Raw genomic sequence first — 24,674 nt, forward strand, 5'->3', positions numbered from 1 at the left:
TTGGGATGCAAAGAAAAACCCACAAATAACTTCAGGTGAAATACAGGACTCTCTGAAAACATGTGGTGTGGCTGTTTCAAGATGCACAATAAGGAGGCACTTGAAGAAATATGGGCTGCATGGTTGAGTCACCAGAAGAAAGCCATTACTACGCAAATGCCACAAAGTATCCTGCTTACAATACGGCAAACAGCACAGAGACAAACCTAAAACGTGGGACAAAGTCATTTGGAGTGATGAGACCAAAATGTAGCTTTTTGGCCACAACCATAAACACTATATTTGGAGAGGAGTCAAGGCCTACGATGAAAGGTCCACCATTCCTACTGTGAAACACGGAGGTGGATCGCTGATGTTTTGGGGATGTGTGAGCTACAAAGGCACAGGAAATTTGGTCAAAATTGATGGCAAGATGAATGCCGTATGTTATCAAAAAATACTGGAGGAACATTTGCATTCATCAGTCAGGAAGCTGCTCATGGGACGTACTTAGACATTCCAACATGACAATGATCCAAAAACACAAGGCCAAGTTGACCTGTCATTGGCTACAGCAGAATGAAGTGAAGGTTCTGGAGTGACCATCTCACTCTCCTAACCTCACTATCATTGAGCTCTCAAACGTGCAATTCATGCAAGACAGCCCAAGAATTTACAGGAACTGGAGGCTTTTTGCCAAGATGAATGGGCAGCTTTACCATCTGAGAAGATAAAGAGCCTCATCCACAAATACCAGAAAAGACTTCAAGCTGTCATTGATGTTAAAGAGGAAGTAAACCCTAATGGGTTTACTTCCCCTTTCATTCCCTGCAAAGGTAAAGCATAATGGACTACTATGCATCGCATAATGGACTACTATGCATCGCATAGTAGTCCATTATGTGTCACTTAACTGACACAGGAGCCAGTGGCACACGGACATTGTGTGCCACTATTAGAGGAATTGGACGTTGGTTTGCGTGTTCCCTCCTCTCAATCCATTCCAGGAGTTATTATATACGCTGTTTAATCTTACAGATGTCAGGTAATTGTTGAATTCATACACTGGTTGGTGAACACTCTGGATGTTTTTGGCACTAGTCACTTGGTTTGGCCCAGATGAATAACTTCTAGCAATAACTCAAGGACTTTTCATTGATTGCTATATATATTGTTCTGCACTTTATGTGACACTGTTTCCTTTGCACTTATTGGGATGTATATCACGATATATACCGTATATACTCGAGTATAGGCCGACCCGAATATAAGCCGAGGCCCCCAATTTACCCCCAAAAAACTGGAAAACTTATTGACTCGTGTATAAGCCGAGGGTGAGACATGGCTGTCCATCCCTGTGTGTCCGTCCATCCCTGTGTGTGTGTCCGTCCATCCATCCCTGTGTGTGTGTCCATCCATCCATCCATCCATCCCTGTGTGTGTGTCCGTCCATCCATCCCTGTGTGTGTATCCATCCATCCATCCATCCCTGTGTGTGTGTGTGTGTGTGTGTGTATTCATCCATCCATCCATCCCTGTGTGTGTGTGTGTATCCATCCATCCATCCATCCCTGTGTGTGTGTGTGTGTGTGTGTGTGTGTGTGTGTGTGTATCCATCCATCCGTGTGTGTGTGTGTGTGTGTGTGTGTGTGTGTGTGTGTGTGTGTGTGTGTGTGTGTGTGTGTGTGTGTGTGTGTGTGTGTGTGTGTGTGTGTGTGTCCAGCCTACCTGTGTCCCAAGCCTCCGTCCCGAGCCGCCGTCGTCCCGAGCCTCCTCTGTCCCGTGCCTCCTCTGTCCCGTGCCTCCTCCGTCCCGTGCCTCCTCCGTCCCGTGTCGTGCCGATGGATCGCCGCTCTTCTCGGCGGCCATTCTACAATTCAAAAGCCGCGCCTCCGTCCTCCGCCTGTGATAGGCGGAACACTCAATTTCCCAGCAGCCTGTGTTCCGCCTATCACGGACATCCTCTCATACTCGTCCGTAGTATGAGAATGAACGGATGTCCGTGATAGGCGGAACACTGACTGCTGGGAAATTCAGTGTTCCGCCTATCACAGGCGGAGGCGGAGAAGGAGGCGCGGCTTTTGAATTTTAATGTCCGCCGTCTGTCTGCTCGATACGCTGATCGAGCAGTCAGACAGCGGTGACTCGAGTATAAGCCGAGGGGGCACTTTCAGCCTCAAAAAAGAGGCTGAAAATCTCGGCTTATACTCGAGTATATACGGTATTCACATTTTATTTATTCTACAGTTTTTTTTAGCTTATTTATTCACTATTGCACTTTATATTGATTCCTGGTATTTTTAGGGTTATATATTTTATTTACTTATTACCGTGTGTTTATTTTTACTATAGTTATTGTGTAATTTTGGTATTCTATTTTTTTATTCAATTGAATTTATGCCAGAGATGATCTTTGGATCCCTCTGAGCTTTCATCTTCACGGCAGAAGCGCAGCACCATTTCTATTTATTATTTAGGAACTGGGGTATATAAACTTTTAATCAGGGTCATTTGGGTGGTTTCTGATGCCATCATGATTGAAAAGGAGTAAACAGTTAATTGATAATAAATGGCTTCAGCCAAAACACTAACCATGAGAGAAAGAAACGTTTTTGTGTTATCATTCATATTCTCTGAAAAATGGCCAAGAAATCATAAAATTATGCTAGGGTATGTAAACTTATGAGCACAACTGTATGTGCTGGAATCCCCAAGTACATTTTTAAGGACTCCGAGTTGTTCAACATCCTTAAGTTCCCATTCACAACTGAGCATTTTGTAGCTTGAAGCCTAAAGCTACAAAATGCTGGGAGGGGAAAAAAATCTATTATTCTCTATAGCAGTGGTTATCAACCCTGTCCTCAGGGCCCACTAACAGGCCAGGTTTCATCTATTACATTGAGGAGATGCAGACTAGAATACTGCAATCACTGAGCAGCAAATGATATCACCTGTGATGGATTTCAGTTATCTTGCAAAATTGGTCTGTTAGTGGGCCCTGAGGACATCGTTGATGACCACTGCTCTATAAAGTTGGTTCACATCTCCACTCCAAAAAACGGCAGAAGCCAAATACCTGAAGCTTAAAAAAGTCCAGGAGCTCAGAAAAGTCCAGGAGCTCAAAAAAGTCCAGGAGCTCAAAAAAGTCCAGGAGCTCAAAAAAGTCCAGGAGCTCAAAAAAGTCCAGGAGCTCAAAAAAGTCCAGGAGCTCAAAAAAGTCCAGGAGCTCAAAAAAGTCCTGGAGCTCAAAAAAGTCCTGGAGCTCAAAAAAGTCCTGGAGCTCAAAAAAGTCCTGGAGCTCAAAAAAGTCCTGGAGCTTTTTTTGTAGCTCAACTCGGGCAGATTTGGGCGTTTTTCTTCTTTTTACATTGGTGACCTTTTGACCGGTACAAAAACGTGGCAAAATCGTGCGACTTTCTGCCTGAAAACGCTACGCTCAGGTGTGAATGCAGCCTGACAGCTTAGAAGAAAACGGACAGTAGAATGAGAGCTGCTCAGCAGTTGAGGTGTGCACCGAGAAAGTTAAAAAGTAAATTCACCCGTAAAAAGTAGCAAATATAATTCAGATGGAGTATACCTTTAAAAAGAAGCAAAGATCATTTTCTGTGGAAATCGCTCCTCGCTCTCGGGGGGACATTTTCAATAAAAGCTCCTGCAAAACACAATTCTCTGCATTCATTTTATAATCAAAAAGAATATAGGTTAACGCCAAACCCCTCTGTAATAACACAGATAAGGAGTCATCTAGATTACGTTGTGTTCATTTCCTGGCAGTGTGACAGCGAGGATACAGCAACAATAACGACAGACACAACACATCCCGCAATGCCTTTATTATTGAAGCTATGTACAATACAGCATTGTTGCAAAGGTTACATTATACATTTTTCATCCAGTACAACCCAGGGGTTAGAACCGCAGAAACTGCGCCATTTGTGGACATTCCCTTAAAACTTCTATTCCTCACTGCATGTTTATAAAAAATATTGCACTACATTTATTCTGCACTGTACAAAATATTAATGGAATTAGCAGCATTAAATCAACCGCAGATAACTTTTACCTAGCCCGTCCTGATAACACAGAAACATCTACAAGAGGACACAAAGTGACAGGTTCGTTCCACAGTGCCGGACCGTGATGGCAGAACAGCACGTAGAAAGAAACTTCACACCAGACAAGGGAACATGGAAGACAAAAGCCACAAATACACAAGTGTCCACTCATGCAATCCTTCCGACAAACACCATTGCAACTAGATTGGTCATGTTTGCTTTAACAAAGGGTGTTATACAAGTTGACTCGGCAAAACCAGAGTATTACGAAGGCCTCTCAGCATGAATTATCTAAGACATATGACTTTACCCATCGAATCTTCCTCCATATTATGAAGATTCTCTGAGAAGAAGATGACCAGCACACATAAGGGCTACCAATATAGAGAGCAAAAGTGGGTCATATAATACATTAAAAATATTTTACACATTCTTTTGATAGACATTTCTGATTTTCAGTCCTCAAGAACCTGAACAGGTACCGCTTTCTACATCTGCCCAATCATGGTGTGGTGAATGAAAGGAGTGCGCCATGTTCATAATTAGTCTTGTCACAACGTCACCATCTGCTGAGGAGCTATGAGGCCTGGGCATCAGAAACATTACCAGAGACTAAAAACTCATGTATCAAACTAGTCAGCCCAACTGAACTCCACTTTGCTTTTAGCTTTACTGGAAAAGGGGGAGATCATGTTTTAACTGCCAATTGTGTCCCAGTTTCAGAGGTTCCATCTCGCTTCCTGCTGGGTGTCACCAGGACTGAAGAAAGGAGAATCCAAATGGGATACTTGGCAAAAAAAAAAAAAAAAAGTTCTAATCTTTCTCCTTTCCGTCAAAACTGAGGAAACAAAATATCTTGGCTAGAGGTGGGCTTTGGCATGAACACATTTGTACAACATAAATGTCTAGAGACTCTTCCAAAAGTGTTTCTTAAAAAATAAAGGAAATGTGGTGTAGTCGAGAAGATTCCAGTTTTGCAAGGCATGTGTAACAAAAACATCACAAATATAATGCATTGGACAGTAGTGACAGATGTTAGCAGTGGAAAGAAGATGAAATGTAGTGTAAAGAACTTTTAACTACCCACCGCATAGGAGTGAGGAGGACAGAAAGAGTGAGGGCAAGAGGAAAGAAAGCAAGCGCGGGAGGAGAAAGGTAGAATGGGAGAGAGGAGGAGAGAAAGCGAGTGCAGGAGAGAAGAGAGAAGGCGAGAAAGCGAGTGCAGGAGAGAAGAGTGAAGGCGAGAAAGCGAGTGCAGGAGAGAAGAGTGAAGGCGAAAAAGCAAGCATGGGAGAGAGAAAGAAAAAAAGTGAAGGAAAGAAAGAAAAAGTGGAGAGAAAGAAAGAAAAAATACTGATAAAACATGGAAAGGGAAGGGTAGGGGTGGACTTTAAAAAAGGGAACAGAGAGGAAGGGGAACAGAGAGGAAGGGAAGGGAAAAAAGAGGAAGATGTAAGGGGGGGGGGGGGAGAAGACCGAGAGAGCAAAAGACAGAGATGGAGACAGGCAGGAGAGGAAGAGTAAAAATATGACCATAGGCGGGTCAAAATTTGGCAGGTGCAGCAGGGGCCGACTAAATTTAATCCGTGTGTATCTGTCTCTCGACTTCTGGCAAACGGTAAAGCCGGAAAACTTGGGCCGCTGATCAGTGTATTCTGATGGTGGAGCCTCGCTGTCAGAATACAATGTCCCTGCGGGGAACAGTTTCTCCCATCTACCTCACTTGCGTGGATGGAGGAAGTAAAATGAACCATCTATGGCCAACTTTAGAGAATGCATAGGGAGAGGCAAGGGATAAGTTGGGGGGAGAAAATGAGAAAGAAAGAGGTAAGAGGAGAAAACAGTCTGACATGTGTAGAAGAGACACAGAAATTGTGGTAGCGAGATCTTTCTTTTTAGTGTTTTGACACACGCAGCGTGAAGTTTTTAAAGTGGTATATTATAATATATATATGTATGTATGTATGTATGTATGTATGTATGTATGTATGTATGTATGTATGTATGTATGTATATATATATATATATATATATATATATATATATAAAAAAATCTAAAAAACAGGTCTTCATTTCTTTTCATGCAAAAACTGAACTAAAACACAATTTTCCACTACCTCACCCATTAGAATTAAATCTGCCAAATAACAGTATAGAATGCATTGTTTTTGTACCTTTTTATGGCAGTTTTTATAAAGCAGTAAAGGTGACTTTCTGCAAACACTCACTTGTGGCGGATCAATCACCCTCATTTAAAACACATGCGCCTACAAGATTTACCTGGTGTAATTGTTTGATGAATTTCAGTCTCACTGCTATATAAGTATGCCCCTTAGTGTGAAGAACTCTGTAGGTATTTTTTCACCGATTTGTAAAACACCAGATGACCCTCCTTGTAGCGTGCAGAAAATTACCCCATTGTGACAAAGACAGCCCCGCTCATAGTGGCCGAATCTGATCATCAAACAAACATTACAGCAGCTGCGGATGGGACTGGAGACACAGTATGTCAAACCACTCAGACACAACAATATGAAATTAAAGTGCAAGAAATTAAATAATGTATAGTAGATTGTTACAAATTATGAAAACTAATAAAATGATGTATTATAAAACTAAAAATTAAAACAAAAATTATAAAAAGGATCACATCCACCCATACATAAAGTATTATGCAGCTGTATATATCTGCAGTGTTTTCTGCCTCCACTGTAAAATGTATAATGCCAGAGGTGCCACTGACCCGTTATAATAGTAAGATTGGTACAGATGTAGTCTGAGCTTGTATTTTTTTTCTGCATCAAGTGGTACAGCAGACCTCAGAGAAGTTGGACATTCTGCTCTTAGAAACATGAGTACACCTCAAAGCAAGAAGATGCAAGCCCCAACAGGCAAATCCACCTTTCCAGAAAAAAGCCAATGCAGTTAAGGGGCCTCAGTAGATATTAAGAAAATGTGAGGCTTTGTAAAATGTTCAATAATAACTATTGTTATATCTGATGGCCATTTGGGTTCCTTCAGAAGCCTGGTGGAAACACCCCCATGTCACGTCTTGCTTCTAGGATGTGAAAACCACTGGATGCTCAATACCAGCATTACAGGAGTGAAAACCAATGGTTTTCACATCCAAGCAACAAGCCAGGACATGGGGGTTGCTAACCGGGAGTTTTTAAGCCAGGCTTCTGTGGTCCCAAATGGTATACTGATATGATAAAATTTCTACTGAACGTTTTACAAAGCTGCACTGTTTTTCAATATCTAATGGTACCCCTTGACGATATAGTATATTCTCTGGAAAAGGTGAACTTAGTCTTGAAGATCTTTCAACCATAAAGCAGCAGAAGTCATAATTTGCTCCATAAAATATTTGTTATAATTAGTCCCACGTTACTAGGCTGTAGTAAAACCTCCCGAATGCCCTGTAATTGTTAGTGGGACTTTGCGTAGTAAAGTGACTGATTAATTGTGCATAGGTTTCATTTCGGCAAAAACAATTTATTGAATAACCAACTACCTCTATAGCTATATATTTGTTTGTGCATAACAAGGGCTCCTTGGAAGCTAACAGACAGCCCTCCAAGTCTTCTTCATGGGGAGTGTTTGGTCTGTATGCGACGTAGATTGAGCAGCAATAAACAATTAAACCTCAGCCAATTACTGTATTCAGAAGCCAAAATGAAAGCAGAAGTCAGAGTTTTTGCAAGGAATTGGAAAGATACAAGGCAACCATTGCTTTCATTGAATGTTACATTTCAAAAGAAGAGAACATGAAAATTTAGAAGCATCTACAGGAAATTACTGTATTCGCAGGCAGGACAGGCAGAAGAAAACCATCATACAGTCTTCTACCTTCCCCTGAACTGCCCCAGAACGTCACTGCAAATCATCATGGACGCCACAATAGTCCCATCTTTAATGAGGAAGTAAAGAGATGAGCCGGAGCACACAATGGGTCACTCATCCTGAAATAGAAACCTTTTAAAGAATTTTAAAAACATCTATGAAAAGAAAAAAATAAATAAATTTGTGCTACCCCCGTGAAATTTTTTGTCGCTTTTTGTATGTCGTAATGTTACGACATACAAAAAGCTATTTTTAGATAATGATGTACTTTCAACCTCATGGTAGTAGATTGGTGAAGGCCCTTTACTGTTCCAGCAAGACTGGGTTCCTGTGCACAAATCTAGCTACATAAAGACATGGTTTGTCCAGTTTGGTGTGAAGGAACATGAATGTCCTGCACAGAGCCCTGACCTCAACCCTACTGAACACCTCTGTGATGAATTGGAACATGGATTGTGAGCCAGGTCTTCTAATCCAACATCAGTACCTGAGCTCACAAATGGGAACCAAGACACATTTCAAAATCTTGTGGAATGTCTTCCCAGAAAAAGGGAAGCAGTTAAAGCTACAAGGGGTGGCTGCTCCATATTAATGGCCATGGGTATGGAATGGGATGTCCAAACTTATTTAGGCCTACTGGTCCACAAACTTTTGGCCACATAGTGCAAGAGAAGAATTACATTTACGTGTAAGAGGTTAGGTGGAGCTTCAATAGAAGTTCTCACTTCTGTGGGACATGCTTGAAGAGCTTTAAAGGGAACCTGTAAAAATGGACTGTGCAGACTGCTTTTTAAAGGTTCAGGGTCCAGGGCTGTGATTCTAAGGCAAGCTCCTGTATTCTGTGACTGGTTCCCTTTAATGATTCCACTTTGGTCACTCCAGACTTTTCCAGTTCATGTGAATAGGATATATGCAGTACAGTAAAACACAGCTATTAAAAGGGGATTCCCAAATGGTTACTTATACTCATAGCACTACCCACATGACATTATTATTTGTGCGTTATAACCTAAACCAGGTGCAATTTCTGCCCACGTTACAGCAGAATTCTGGTCTAAACAAAAACCTATAGTTTGTAATGATGCGTCTGTTTAGATGTCCAAATAAAACCTATTAAAAAGGCTAATATTCTGAAGTTGATAGAAGTGATAATATTCAAAATTAGCTGATGTCCTGGACCAGAAATCCAGAATAATGGTCCTATCGCATACTGAACATCTCCGACACACTGAGGAGGGAGTGATGGGGTGGGGGAGCGCAGAATATTTCATTTGTATAACATAAAAATTTCAAAGTGTTTTTGTTAGAGTTTAGTTTAGAGGGATCTTTAATGTGAGATTAATGGCAGTAAAGTGCACCGGTCATGCTAGTAATGCAAGGATCTGTAAGCAGGCTTATTCTCCTGTCCTATTTACATGTTCCCTGTGGAAGGGCCACCTCTGTACTGAAGGCTTAATTTAATTCTGTCTGTAGCATCCGCCCAGCTGAATAGGAGAGTTCTCTGCCTATAAAGCTGTGCGGTACAAAGAAAGAAAAAGGCAAGCTAAGGAACAGAAGTGGTGCCCGGTGCACCACAATACCCAATCAAGACTCCACTCTCTTCATAAACCTCCATCTTCTGGCAGGAATAAAGAACCAGAAATATCTGACACCAACAAATGAATAACACAAATAACACAAATGCCAAAGCAAACATTCTTGAATACAAAATGTATCAAAACAGTATGTAACAAAGTGTAAAGTGCAAAAAGTGCCAAGTATAAAAACATGAATGGTTACAAAGCAACTAAAAAAGTCCAAAAGGAAAAAATATAAGGATCCCAATGCAATCACCGTGATCAAAAGTAGCAGTACCACCTTCCGTGCATCAATCACCAATATGTGACAAGCCACCATCGAAGGGGATAATGAGCTTACCAGAGCATGTGGACTTACCGTAGCACCACTTGAGTGTAACCTGAGTATGATGTTCAGAAGGCAGATCTAAGGGTCTCCCCATCATCTGGGAATGTCTGAGGATGAAACGAGTCAAATTTACACGCGCTTCAAGCCATTCCAATCCATAGATTATTTCTTGCTGGATCTTGGATAAAGACGTTTTTATCTTGGATATGATGTAAGTGTTCTACCTTTTTTTTTTTTTTTAAATCTACAGTTACAGTTTTACACCATGTGGTGTCTTTCTGTGTTTACATAGTCCAATGCAATAAATGATACAACATTGTGAACGGTGGTCCTGTCGTGAGGCTAGGACATCACTCAAGTGTTACTGACTGCTACTTTCGATCACTCTGATTGCACCAGGATCCTTATCTCTTTCCTTTGGACTTTTTTAGTTGCTTTATGGACTTTGTAACCATTAATGTTTTTATACTTTACACTTTATATGCAACATTCTGTTTTGATATATTTTGTATTCAACTATTTTTTGTATTCTTTAGTACTGCACTTTCACTTTATACATGCCATCACGTTTTGTTGATTGTAGTGTGAGCAGCTTCTTATATATTTCGATTTAGCGTGGTGTTCCTTTCACATTTAATCAAATCAAACATTGCCATATTACAGGCTCCTATCAATTCAGAAGAGGCCTTGAGGCTCTACTCCATACAACATTTTGTTTGGCTCTACATATAACGAGGAAGGGATACAACCTCCCCATAAAAAAGTGTCTTCTCTTACTGTCACATGTGTCACCTGATCAGGAAGTGAGGAAAAATCTCACTCACTCATGGTGACAGCAATATACTCCCGACGGAGATTCCTCACTCTTCCTCATTCTAATAGAAATGCAACCCATGTCACCTCACTGCCTGCTTTGTAACCCATCAAATCTTCTAAATGGGGACACAAATAGTAATAAAAAAGTATAATTACATAAGCTTCTCCATATGCTGCCTTTCAAGAGTGGATTGGGTGATGATGCAGCTTCTGGTAGATTGGTGGAGGGCATGACAATCCCAAATCAGTGCTTTCGGTGGACCAATGATTGGCAGCTTAAAATCTTTGCCCAATCACTACACATGGCCTCCCCTTTCACATAAATGTGACCACATCATCTCAAAATAGGTGGAGAGACCAGCCCAGGAGACATGGTGACCATCCCGTCATATATGACCATTCAGCCAGTCTCTAATATCTATGGCAAGCTTTATTCTAAAAGCAGCCAGTCAGAAGCCAGCTTTTAACTGATCTGACTACATTCACATGAAATGTGATTGGTTGTTATGGGTTCACTCGATCTTACATAGACTGCTCTCTTTATTGAACAGGTTGGAACTTCTCTTACCAGCCAGGGGAATACATACAGAATGACTCAATGGCAGCGGAACTAGAACAAATCTCACATTATCCTAAATAAGAGCAGACTGCTTTGCACATACCGTCTCATCTATACTCCTCTTTTCTGACACAGAATCTGATTGGTGAACATGAGAAAAGGTTTAGATAATGAATAGCTACTGGGCAACAGGCCACTTTCTGCATCTTTCTATGGAATGAGTTTTATATTAAATTGTCACTGGCCATCACACAGTGTGTAACATATCTGGGGCAGAATAGTTTGAGATGTCCCAGGAGATGAACACATATCAAATATTGAATATTTTCCCTTTAATAAGCCAACATATATGTGTAAATATATTATTGTGCCTTGTACAATCTCAGGGGGGTTTCTGTTCAGCTTCCTCCACAAACAAGTCATCTTTGGTGTTTGTGAATGAAGAATGAGGAAGCATGGCATCACACAAAGCTCCTTGTGTCCCAACAGCCTCCAATATATCCTCCTCTGCCAGCAAAGGTTAATATATTGTAGAAAGTGTCCGATTCTCCCCAAAAATACATTTTTCTGAAGACATGGACAGACAGGCAGACATAGTAAAAAATGGCAGCTGCAATGTAAAGGATACATTTATCAGCGCTGGACAAACAGTGTCTAAATCGGCTTCCATCATCCTCCCTTTTGCCTAAAGTTGGCCTAGGGGCCCCCAGTCTTCTAGCACCTGCATAACCCGAACAGCAGGCTGGCTGAGCCTTCGCTGAATAGCTAGTGGTGTCAACGTCCTTCTTTAAGTCCTTTAATTCAGTGTAAGTGAAAGCAGGTCAAGGTGCAGATCCATTCTTCCTCTCGGGTTTTACAGTGTACAAGCGGTGAGAAGATGCAATTTTTTTGGCCAAGTTTAACTACTCTGCCTCAAGGGCTTCTGGCAGGTTATCCTCAGTAGGGTCACTAAAAGTTGCCTTCATCTCCAGTGGTAGATCATCATCTTCATTATCAGCAGCTTCAGACACCACCACAGAGTCCTCCTCATATTTCGCTGTTTTTCTAGGCTGAGCTAAAGACGAGTTCTCCAGAGACTCAATGTCCTCAATTCCTGCCCGGTAATGAATCATGAGCAATGTGAGAGCCTGTAGTCTCTCACCAGACTTAGACAGTGCCGCAGACAAAAGGGCTTTCCTCCTGGCTTCTGTAGACTCTCGCTCTTCTTTAACAAGAGAATTGTTATGTTCCAGTTCCTGATCAATTTCGTTCTGGAGTTTATCCAACATGAACTCTAACTTTTGTGTCCTTTCATCAGTTGGCAAACCACGATAGAGATCGCGTCCGATCTCCTTGACAGCTATAAAAACACTGTCATCCAATCCTCCCTCTTTGCGAGCTAATTTTGATGAGCTGCCACTAGACCGTTTGGAAGGACTACTTGCCCCACCAGTCTCTGTGTCACTGCTTTCATTGTCTGAAGTGTTCGGCGTTTGCTTTGGAGAAGGCTCAACCAAATCACATCCTTGTTCTGGCTGTCTCGTTTTAGGCCCTGGTCTTAGGTTCAAGAGCCGGGAACTGGTGTTGATGATATGTCTGGTAATGCCCGCTGTTCTGTTCCCCACAGATTTAGACTCCAGGTCGGGTCTTTTCTCTAGAGACACACAGAATGGGTTTTCAGTAAGACACTTTTCTTGACATTTCTTATGGCAGACATAACCACAGTTCATGCACTGTGATGCAGCTTTGGTCCACACCTTCCTCTTACAGTGATCACACAAGGTGGAATTCTGAAACTGAGTGTCTTGGAAATTATGCTTCGATTCAGAAAAATTCACAATCGGGAGAGGAAACTCTTCTTTCGGCAGCAAGGTCGCATCTTCTGTAAAATCAGCATCTTTCTCTTTCTCCAGCAGAAGGCTTGAGTTCTCAGACTCGCCTTCCATCAGATACTTGAAGTTCAAAGTGACATCACCATAGCACAGTTTCTCATTGAACCCCTTGTGCATGCTCAAACTCCTCAATGCAGTTCTGCTGACATTGGCTTTGGGTTCTGGAGCATTTAACCGGAATCGTGTATGGTACTCCAGAGATGAGGTGGAAAGGCATTCTAAGGAAATGTCTTCTAATTTGATGCTGACATGCCCAACGCAACACAGGCTGCCAGTTTTAAATGTGTCCCGGCACCAAAGAGCTACATTCAAATATCTGTGGTGGTTTTCGATATCAAAAATGCAAGATGCCCTTGTCCATCGACCTTGCCGATTCTTGTACAAGGTCTCTGGAGATTCCCACACATATTGGTCTTCTAAACTCTCCCTGGTACTGGTAGAACCTTCGGAGGTCCTGTCCTTTGCCACCTCTGGCTTCAGGGAGCTTGGTTTCTGAATGGAGGGCTCTTCACCAACCTCTGCTTGTTTCCCAGACTTTTCAGATGGTTTGTCACCATTCACAGAGGGTGGAGGAACTTTATCCACTTTATCAATAGAGGGCTCGACAGGTTCCACAGTACTCTGAGCTTCACACGTAGTTAGGGTTAGCTTAACTTGAGGTCTCGGGGGTACAGGTGGCTTGATGCCAGATCCTGATGAAGTTCTGTTGAGTTGGGTAGTTTCTTGGTTCTCTGGACTTGCTTTCCCCGATTTTGCTGGAGCCTTTGCCGCTGTTTGGTTACTTGCTGCATTTGGTTTGCGGCTTAGAATGGGTGAGATAGACCCCAGAGATTTTGTTGAAAGGTTTCCTACAATCTGTTTTGGACTTTGATTTACTGACAGGAAATTGTCATCTTTAGTTTCCCCAGGCGGTTTCACTTCACTCGCCAGGTCTTCAAACTCTGAATCCAATTCTTTGTTTTCTGCATCTATCAAGAGGCCTGCTGCATCATCATCAAAGGTCTGCGGGAAAGCTGACTCTTCTAATGTTCCCATGTTCTCCTGAAGGTTGCCTCCACCTTGGTTCTGACCGGCTGGCCTCTCATAGAAGAGTTGCACTCTGTCCCCTGCTTGCTTGATTAGCTTGAATGCATGAATAGAGGAGGTAACCTTAATATCTGCAAGACAAAACAAGGAAAATGATTGGGGCAGCTTGGTTAAACAATTCCAGACAGCACTTATAACCATAAGACCCCTTTCACACGGAGGCGTTTTTTCAGGTGCTAAAGGGCTAAAAGTAGCATCTGTAAAGCGCCTGAAAAATGCCTCCCCTGCAGTCCTAGTGTGAGAGCCCGAGTCCTGCAAGCAGCGTCTTTCGGGCGGTGTGAGAGCAGTCTATACACTGCTCCTCCACCACCCCTGGTATTAAAATCAATGGGCACCGCTGCCGAAGCTCTTTGCAAGCACTTTTAACCCTTTATTTGGCCGCTAGCAGGGGTTAAAATCGTCCCACTAGCGGCCGAAAAGCGCCGTTATAACAGCAGTAAAGCGCCACAAAAAAGTTGAAACACTGTAAAATCTACTAAAAGACAGAATGCAATGATTTGCAAATCTCATAAACCTATAGATTTTTTTCTCACAACAGAAAACATAAAATTTTTAAAAACTGAGAAAATGGCAGCCTCTTCCCAACAACAGTATGCAGATATGGGGCCTCACAGAAGTGGGTCTTTATCCATGAGGCTGCATATATATAAAAAAATAGATCGATTCATCTAGGTCAATGCCTGTGTAAATTCTTATGGTCAAAAGGTTAGGGCCAATATTTTTTGGGTACTTTTTTTTGTTGGTTAGTGTCAGTGTGTTTTAGGTAGTATATATATATATATATATATATATATATATATATATATATATATATATATATATATATATATATATATATATATATATATATATATATATATAATGTGCACTATTGTGTCTGGGCCTTGCCTTACTACAGGTACATACAATATCTAGCATACACATATGTGGTATCGAAAGAAAGATGTGAAGGAATGAGTGGCATGGCACTACCTATATATCAAATAGTGCTCTACCAAATCACTCTATAGTGACCAATTATTAAAAGACACACTGTTATTGTGGAATACATTTTAACAAAACAGTTACCATAAAGGTGATAGTGTTATCACAACTCACCTACCCCAGTAGGCGAGTACTAAAACCCTCTAGGTGTGGATACCAATCCTACACAGGAGAGGTTATCTCCAAAAATATAATAGCTTAAAAATTAGTGTATAAAACATCCAGACATGAGTATCATAATAGTATAGTGAGCCTCTACTTGTAACAGAGTCTTTGTCTTGCAGGTTTTTTTTTTTTCTTTAGGGTTTACGACCACTTTAAGATGCCGGCGCCTCCACCCGGAGCTGAGGGACGGGTCGGCTTTGGGTGAGGACATCACGGGTGCCCTGGGCAGGTAAATGTCCTCATTTTAAAAGTCAGCAGCTGCAGTATTTGTAGCGGCTGGCTTTTAAATTATTTTTTCCCCAGCGGAACGCCACTTTAAGTTTAAAAAAAATATATTTCACACACACGTTACAGGAGGGCTGGAAATCATAAGAAAAGGGCCAAGAACTCTGCCTATTGGATAAATGCAAGAATACATCACCTTTATATAAAAGGTTTTACATTTACGTGACTAAAGGGCAAGAACATATTTTTTTATAATATTTGTCCTAACTATAATAAAACAAATACAAATTCACTATACATTCCCTATAAATAATAACTATGGATGTGTATAACTAGAATGAGACAGTTCTGGGGTGTCGGTATCTTCAGCGGAGTGGATTACAAAATTGAAACAAATCAGGAAGCAAATATACTACTGCTAGTAAATACACTATATTACCAAAAATATTGGGACACCTGCCTTTACACACACATGAACTTTAATGGCATCCCAGTCTTTGTAGGGTTCAATATTGAGTTGGCCCACTCTTTGCAACTATAACAGCTTCATCTCTTCTGGAAAGGCTGTCCACAAGGTTTTGGAGTGTGTCTATGGGAATGTTTGACCATTCTTCCAGAAGCGCATTTGTGTGGTCAGGCACTGATGTTGGATATGAAGGCCTGGCTCGCAGTATCCGCTCTAATTCATCCCAAAAGTGTTCTTTTGGGGTGCAGGTCAGTCAAGTTCCTTGACCCCAAACTCGCTCATCCATGTCTTTATAGATCTTGCTTTGTGCAGTGGTCCAAATCATTTGGCGGAGGGGGGATTATGGTGTGGGGCTGTTTTTCAGGGGTTGGGCTTGGCCCCTTAGTTCCAATGAAGGGAACTCTTAAGATGTCAGCATACCAAGACATTCTGGACAATTTCATGCTCCCAACTTTGTGGGAATAGTTTGGGGATGGCCCCTTCCTGTTCAAACATGACTGCGCACCAGTGCTTGACGCAAAGTCCATAAAGCCAAAGGCTGAGAGCTGACCTTGCTGTGCTAACATCAGATTGTTAATACAGCGGCTCCGACCAAAGCTGTCAGTTTTTTTTTTTTAGTTGAACGGAAAAAAAAAAGTGGTGTGTGTACTAGGCTTTAGACTGGGAACTGAGCAATCAAAGACCACTGATCACTCAGTTCTTGGTCTTCAGTGAGCAGAGAGCTGACTGTCAGTCACTGCCTCTCTGCTCTGTAGTATCTGGCTGTAGAGGAGGCAGGAGTGGCTGAGCTAGGTGCCACTAAGGGATCTGGGTGGATCCTGACATTCACGTCGGGATCACAGCACAGCCTGGAGCACCTGAGTGGCGTCAGACTATAGCAGACTTTAGCCCACTGTCGGCTGAATATGTATCACATGAGAGCAGAACGAAAGGCACTCAGGAGGAGAAGTATGGCCAACAGAGCTTTGGCCCTACTTCTCTTTTAAGTGGTCTGTACAGAGCCCTGACCTCAACCCTACTGAACACCTTTGGGATGACTTGGAATGTAGGTTGTGAGCCAGATCTCATCCAACATCAGTACATGACCTCACAATGGGCACAATTTCCCACAAACACACTCCAAAATCTTGTGGAAAGCCTTCTGAGAACAGTGGGGGCTGTTATAAACGCAAAGGAAGGCCAAATCCATATCAAGGGTTATGGTTTTAGTATGAGATATCCAACAAGATCATACAGGCGCGTTGGTCAGTGATCCACAGACTTCTGGCCTATACAGTACGTATATAGTGACTAATTGATATACCTTTTTTGTTCCTCCGTCAGCAATCCAGAATATATGAAAGACAGACAGCCAGGAAATAGGCATTTCCAGCCAGGCCTCAGGTAGGGGCAAGCCCCTATTTTGCTGCCAGTACCCAAGCAGGCAAAACATGACTACACTCATATGTTACCGGCAGAATAATGGTGGCATCTCCTACCTTGGCCTGTCCTCTGCTCTCTATGGGCTCAGACAGAAATTCAGGCATGAGCGGAGGCTTACAGCCTACACCCAATCACAGGACAATTGACAGCAACTTCCTTCTCATACCTCCAATTGCAATTATGCGATCGCCTTTCTTCAGGTCCATGCCCGCAGCGGGGGAATTTGGCATGACCGACTCCACACAGACATGTCCAGTGTCTCCATCTCTGGCCTGTACCAGGATCAGCCCAATGTTCTGTGATGTCCCTTTAATTAATGCCACCTGGAACACAAACACAAAATGGAGAAGTCTTTTAAAGTGTTATAAACAATAACCTGTAAATACTGAACACTATAACCAATCAGCAAAGTGAACGCTCCAAGAAAGGACTGAAATATAAACAAATGCAGTGAAGGTTTTTAGGGTCATAGGAAAGACACGCAACAGGGACAGCAATCTGGATTGAGATCTTCCATCCAATCCAATTGCTGCCGGCTGATCTGACGACACAATATAAGCGTACCGATAGGTGGGGGCATGTTTCACCAAGAGTAACAGGTGGTAAGACCTTTGCCTTTTCCCAAGCCTGCCATGTCATGATCCTCTAGGAGGTTGTACTGTCCTGTGGCAAGGGTCTTCTTCCATTTCCTCTGAAGCAGGGGTCTCCAAATTTTCTAAGCAAAAGGCCAGTTTAGGGGGGCTGGACTGTGGCCAGCGGGAGTAGAAAATGTCCAGACATCAGTGCCCCATCATTGATTTGAATGGGAGGAATAGTGGCTTTATATTGATCTCAATAAGAAGAGAAGTGTCCCATTGATGGTGTCAGTAGAGGCAACGGTGCTCCATCGTTGGTGGAGTAGTAGCCCAAGGGCCGGATTAAGGCAAGCAAAGGGCCACATCTGGCCCCCGGAACACAGTTTGGAGACCACTGCTCTATAGAAAAGAGAAGAAAAGATGCTCCCTCTCACGGAGATTTCCAATAACTGAGACAAATCTATGTTCCCAATTACTAGTGCTTCCACGGGTCAGAAGTACCGATTACCTCACTCTACAAAAAGAACGTTTTACAATGACCATACACAAGGATTGAATTGTTTGCTATCAATCTTTGCATTGAGATAATCCTCTGCTTTCTCACTGATCCCTGCACGCTGGGCCCTCTCCTGGATCTGCTGAGGAGCGCCCTGTCCTTGCTAATAAAGCTGAAGTTCAATCATTTTATATTTATCCTTTACTGGCTCCTCCCTTGCTCAAAACACTAATGATTTTTTAATAAAGCCTGTTTTTATTACATACCTTATTTTAGATCCAAAAATGTCATCACTGGGTCTCTACGCTTCGCTATGCAATGCAAGTAGATCATTGCTGGGGGCAGTAAGGTGGTTTACAAATTTTCCTGAAAGCATCACTGTGCCGTTCTTCAGTACTCCTCAGACATCAGCAGTGATGCACTTAAGAATTATGCAAATAAAACGCCTTGAACCGCAGATGTCAGTTTGAAGAAATGGCCATTCCAGGGCAAGTTGTATTCACATACACAATAGCCTAGGTAAAGCCCACATTAAGGCCCCTTTCACACTGGGGCAAGAGAGGCGTCGGTGGTAAAACTGCGCTATTTTTAGCGCCGTTTTACCGGTGGTATTCAGCCGCTAGCGGGGCGGTTTTACCCCCCTGCTAGTGGCCCAGAAAGGGTTAAAACCACCGCAAAGTCCCACTGCAGCAGCGCTTTCCCAGCGGTATAGCCGTGCTGCCCCATTGATTTCAATGGGCATGAGCGGTGAAGGAGCGGTGTATACACTACTCCAAAGATGCTGCTAGCAGGACTTTTTTTATCGTCCTTCTAGCGCACCACTCCAGTGTGAAAGCCCTCGGGGCTTTCACAATGGAGACACCGCAAAAAGCTGTTTCAGGGCCGTTTGCAGGCGCTATTTTTAGCGCGATATTGCCTGCAAAACGACCCAGTGTGAAAGGGGTCCTAGAGCTCATTTACACTTGCTTAGGCTTCAACACTCATTAACGGCTTGTTTACACTTGCTTCAAAACAAGGCTTCGGACAGGCTTTGTTAAGAGCCGGTTCACACAGGGGCGACCCGTCAGGCTACTTAGCCGCCTGACAAGTCGCGTCCCGCTCTGTGCAATGGACTGAAGTCGCTCTGACTTAGGAAAAGGTTCCTGTACGACTTTTGGCGACTTGCATTGACTTCTATACAGAAGTCATTTTGCAAGTCACCGCAGTGGTCGCATCCAGGTCGCCTGAGGCAGCCGCGCTGTAAATCGTGCTGCCTCAGTGTGAACCGCACCTAAAGCTCTCTGAATGTCAGTCAAAGCACTAAATAAAATGGTTAGCTTACAGTCCTGTTTACACCTTTGCATTGCTTCAGCTTCACTTCAAAAATGATACCCCACGTAGCTTTAGTGGTGCTTCAAAGCATCTTCAAAGCCTCCATAGAAGTCTATGGCAAAACTCGCTTGAAGCCCCACTGAAGCTCCACGAAGCACCAAGCAAAAGCAAGGTCTAAACAGGACTGTAAACTAAACCATTTTATTTAGTGACGGGGGGGTTTGACTGGTGTTCAGAGAGCTTTAACAAAGCCTTTCCGAAGCCTTGTTTTGAAGTAAGTGTAAACTAGCCCTTAAAGTGTTACTAACCCCAGGACGATTCACTATATCTGGTCTCCCACAGTACACAGAACATGGAAATAGTTTTTGTAAATATAAACTGGTAAACCGCTTTTCTCATCAGCAGTAAGAGCAGTCTTGCAACTTCTATCAGTGTCTGGTTAAAGCTTTAAGGAGGAGTTTTCCCGACTGTCCTATGAGACTGCAAAACCCCTGACCCTCTGTCTGGACAGTGCTGATTGGCCCTGAGCTGATCACACGCACCCTCCCAAGAAAAAGAAAAAAAAACTCTAGCAATACACAGCAAACTGAGCATGTGCAGCTTGTACCCAGCTCTGTACTATCAGGAAATGATTGGGGGAGGATAGAAGGGGAGGATCAGAGAAGACAGGATCAAACATCCTTTTTACACAATGTAGAGGATTGACCCCTTTAGGCTCCACAGCAGTGTTGCCAACCGCCCGTAGATTTATGGGCAGCCCGTAAATTGAACCCCTTTTTCAGGCTGCCCGTTAAAGTTGGCCGAGAGCCAACCATTCAACTGCGCATGCGCTGTTCTGAAGCCGGCCGGGCAGCGCATGTGCAGTAACGCAATTGTGCCACCCGGTGCCGGAGAGAGAGAGACCACCTCCTGCATCATGTCCGCAGCCTCTGCCCACCTCCTGCATCATGTCCGCAGCCTCTGCCCACCTCCTGCATCATGTCCGCAGCCTCTGCCCACCTCCTGCATCATGTCCGCAGCCTCTGCCCACCTCCTGCATCATGTCCGCAGCCTCTGCCCACCTCCTGCATCATGTCCGCAGCCTCTGCCCACCTCCTGCATCATGTCCGCAGCCTCTGCCCACCTCCTGCATCATGTCCGCAGCCTCATGCCCACCTCCTGCATCATGTCCGCAGCCTCATGCCCACCTCCTGCATCATGTCCGCAGCCTCATGCCCACCTCCTGCATCATGTACGCAGCCTCTGCCCACCTCCTGTATCATGTCCGCAGCCTCTGCCCACCTCCTGTATCATGTCCGCAGCCTCTGCCCACCTCCTGTATCATGTCCGCAGCCTCTGCCCACCTCCTGTATCATGTCCGCAGCCTCTGCCCACCTCCTGTATCATGTCCGCAGCCTCTGCCCACCTCCTGTATCATGTCCGCAGCCTCTGCCCACCTCCTGTATCATGTCAGCAGCCTCTGTCCATCTCTTGTCTTTTATCATGTCTGCAGTCTCTGAGGGGATCCTAGAAAGGAGTCAGGAGTGGGAGCGCCGCCAGGATGGGGGTTACGGGAAGAGATATACATGTGTGGACTGTGGAGGAGACTATATAGAATAAAACCAGAGCCGCCAATCTGGAACCATCTGACTGAGCCCTACACAGTGCTCCCGAGAGGAAGTCAGCCCTGCCAGGCCAGTCTGAGGGGGGTCACTGATGTAAGGGGGGAGTGAATACAATAATGTAAGGGGGCACTTTATCTTTCACCTTATCTTAGTTGCATAGTTAGTCAGGTTGAAAAAGACACTCCAACCTTACTGTATTCACTCTGAGGAAGGTGGTCTCTGTTCACCATCCCGCAGACTCTGATGTAAGGGGGAACTCTGTGCTGGCTGCGTTATAGTATCCTGACCTTCACGTGAATTGAGAAATATGTTTTTTGACTTGTTTAACTTGAACACATTGCTAATAGCACTAGCTATGTGTTTATAGTTCAAATATTGATATTTGCATACTTTTACGTACCTTTTTTTGCAGTGCAAGTAAAGAATGTGTATCCATTAGTAAATTTCACGATTTTTTTTGCCAGTGTCATTTGTAAATTTTGGTGTTCTGTCAGCAAATTTCACTTTGGGGGGTTGGCAACACTGTTCCAAACTGAGTATAACAAGCATGCTTTACTGCATATGCAGACTGATTTTACTGTTGCAGGTTTAGTAGCAGTTTAAAGCCTTCACGATTAAAAAAACTGAAATCCAATGAAGAGGCAGGCCAGGAACAGCCAGGATGAGGAAAGCCCTAGACCAGGGGTCAGCAACCAGTAGATCTCGGACAGGTGACTGGCAAGTCACAGTTTGGGCTTGTTGACCTGCCATTCCAGAGCAAAATTCCCCCTTCTCCCAGTACAAAATCAGCCCCCATGCTGAAATCCCCCTTACCAGCACAATTTTTTCCCCCCTCCAAGCTCAGATCCTCCCTCTCTGCAAATCCACTCAGCACAAATCCCCCCCCCCAAAAAAAAATCACCCCTCTCAGAACAAAACCTCTACCCCACAATTGTCCCCTTAAAGCACAAATCCTCCCCCCTCCAAATCCCCCCTCCTACTCCTAACACATTCTCTGCCTACCAAGCACAATCCCCCCCCACCAATTTCCTTTCCTAGCATAAATACCCCAATCATTCCTAATAGCATGAATCACCCCCCCCCCCACCATATCACATTTTTTAGCACAAATCCTCTCCCCCAACTACAAATCCCCCCTCCTACTCCTAGCACATCCCCCCCACCAATTTCCTCTCCTACCAAAAATACCCCCCAATCATCCCTAATAGCATGAATTCCCCCCCCCCCCCCAAACATATCACCTTTTCTAGCACAAATCCCCCCCCCCCTACCCACTAATTTCCTCTCCTAGCATAAATACCTCCAATCATCCCCAATATCATGAAACCCTAACCCTCTACCAGATCACCTTTTCTAGCATAAATCCCCCCTCCTAGCACAAATCTTCTCCCCCCCCCCCCCCCCATGCAAGGGCTCATTCACAAGTGCAGCAGGCACTGCGGCTGGCCTGAAAAGTGGTCAGTGTATGTTTGACAGGTGGTGTAGAAACGATATGTTGCCTCCTCACCACCTGATTGCTGTACGATGCATGCGATTGCAAAACGGTAGTACTGCAATTAGAGGTTTTAAATCAGGTGTGAAGAGGCAACACTGTGCCCGCTGATCTTTGACTTCTCCTGTGCAGGTAGATCTCCACCTTTTTAAGGTTGCCTACCCCTGACCTAGACGATGCTGGACGTCCTCCAGCCATGAAATGAGGCGGACTATCTGGCTTGCTGTAGCTTTTTATGCACATTGTGAGAAGCTCACAGTGTGCAGTGAAATCAAGGAATTTCAGTACAGGAGAGGAGCCTGTACAGAGGAAGGTTGGAGTTCAAATAGAAAAACAAACTGTACAAAGAATTCTATATATATATATATATATATATATATATATATATATATATATATATATATATATATATATATATATATACATACATACATACACACACACACACACACACACACACACACACACTGTAGATGTCAGGTCAAGAAGCTCCAAAGACTAGCAACTCGCCAGCAACAGAAATCACTAAATAAAAGCCTGACCTGTTCCCAAGCCCTCGCCCTGTTACTGGCTGAAACAATGCAGAGTCTCACTAGCCGGTGAGGGAGTAGCAGAGAAGTGGCACCTCGTGGGTTGGCCCATCAAGGAAGCAATGTCATAGAAGCAGGTCAGTCTCCACCTCTTAAAAAGAATTTTGAGTTGCCACTCAAGGCAATACAAGCCATACATGAAATGGGCCCACTGGTTATTTTAACCACGTGTGATTTTATGTATAAAAAAAAAAAAAAAAAAATCCAATAAAAATCTTTGGTTTGGTGGGAGAGAACGAAAAAAAAAAACAAAAAAAAAAAACGTGTTAAATATCTAAAAATTCAATAAAAATCTTTGAATTGGGGGAGAACGAAAAAAAAAAAAATCTTTTGTACACTAAGACCCCTTTCACACTGCCGTTACTTCGAAGTTGTACGATTTTGATGGGATTTCAGATAAGGCCTGTGTAAACTGGAGGTCTATGGACCTCAACTGGCATCAATGTCGGCCCAAAGTAGTACAGGGACGACTTTTGAAGTCTCCCAGGTATGAATAAGAAATGGTCATCATTGAGAATCATGGGCTATGACTTGTCATGCGACTCTGTCCAAAGTCGCAGGAAAAGTCGCACAAGTGTGAAAGGGGCCTAAAACTCTTCAGGTCATGAAGTGTACAGTTATTGAATTTTGATCCATCTATAGCCAGTCGATAGATAAATCGAATTAGGTGCAATTAGTCTGCCCATATATGGTTCAAATCTCAGTTGGTCCATGCTGAACCAGTCGATTCGAACCATCTATGGCCAAATTAAATGTGTTGCAGTGACTTTGAAAATGAATTGCACTGCGATGCATGTAATGTGCGTTGCCACACATTACTGAGATACAGAAGTCAGAACTGGCCCTAAGAATGACCACGATGTCCACTGTCTGGAGACCAGATTCTAGGAGTGGAGACTCCATCTACAGATTTCATATCAAAGGGATTTTCTTATCACTAAAGTACATGAGACCGCCCATGGTCTTCCTGACGGTTTGCCGCGGTGGACGTAAGAGATGGACTCTGCTGGCCATTCTTGTTGCCGTATCACCAATTAACATCTTAAGAAATTGGAATTCTGGGAAATGAGAGCGAGGGTCCCGATCTGAACACATGGGGAGTAATTATAGGGAGGATGCCCTGTATGAAGACAATCTGTCACTACACACCCCCCACCCAACCCCCTACATAATTCACACCAAATCTTTTCCGGGAAGAGACAGATCTCCGCCGCGTCCAATTCACTCTAA

General features: G+C 43.4%; 1 protein-coding gene across 1 annotated transcript in view; it reads right to left on the reverse strand.

Annotated features, from left to right (window-relative positions):
- Positions 1 to 3,797: 3,797 nt before the first annotated feature.
- The window catches only part of PDZD8 (PDZ domain containing 8), an 84,488-nt gene continuing 63,611 nt past the window's right edge, over positions 3,798 to 24,674 (reverse strand). Inside the window, exons 4-5 of the mRNA XM_077455447.1 lie at positions 17,543 to 17,699; positions 3,798 to 14,185 (exon numbers count right to left, since the gene is read on the reverse strand). Coding sequence (XP_077311573.1) covers positions 12,060 to 14,185; positions 17,543 to 17,699 — 2,283 coding nt within the window. The 3' untranslated portion in view covers positions 3,798 to 12,059. The remainder of the gene's footprint in view (positions 14,186 to 17,542; positions 17,700 to 24,674) is intronic.

The sequence above is a fragment of the Lithobates pipiens genome, unplaced genomic scaffold, assembly GCF_037356315.1.
Source record: "Lithobates pipiens isolate NorthernLeopardFrog02 unplaced genomic scaffold, aLitPip1_a1.2 Scaffold_25, whole genome shotgun sequence".
NCBI classification, from domain to species: domain Eukaryota; kingdom Metazoa; phylum Chordata; class Amphibia; order Anura; family Ranidae; genus Lithobates; species Lithobates pipiens.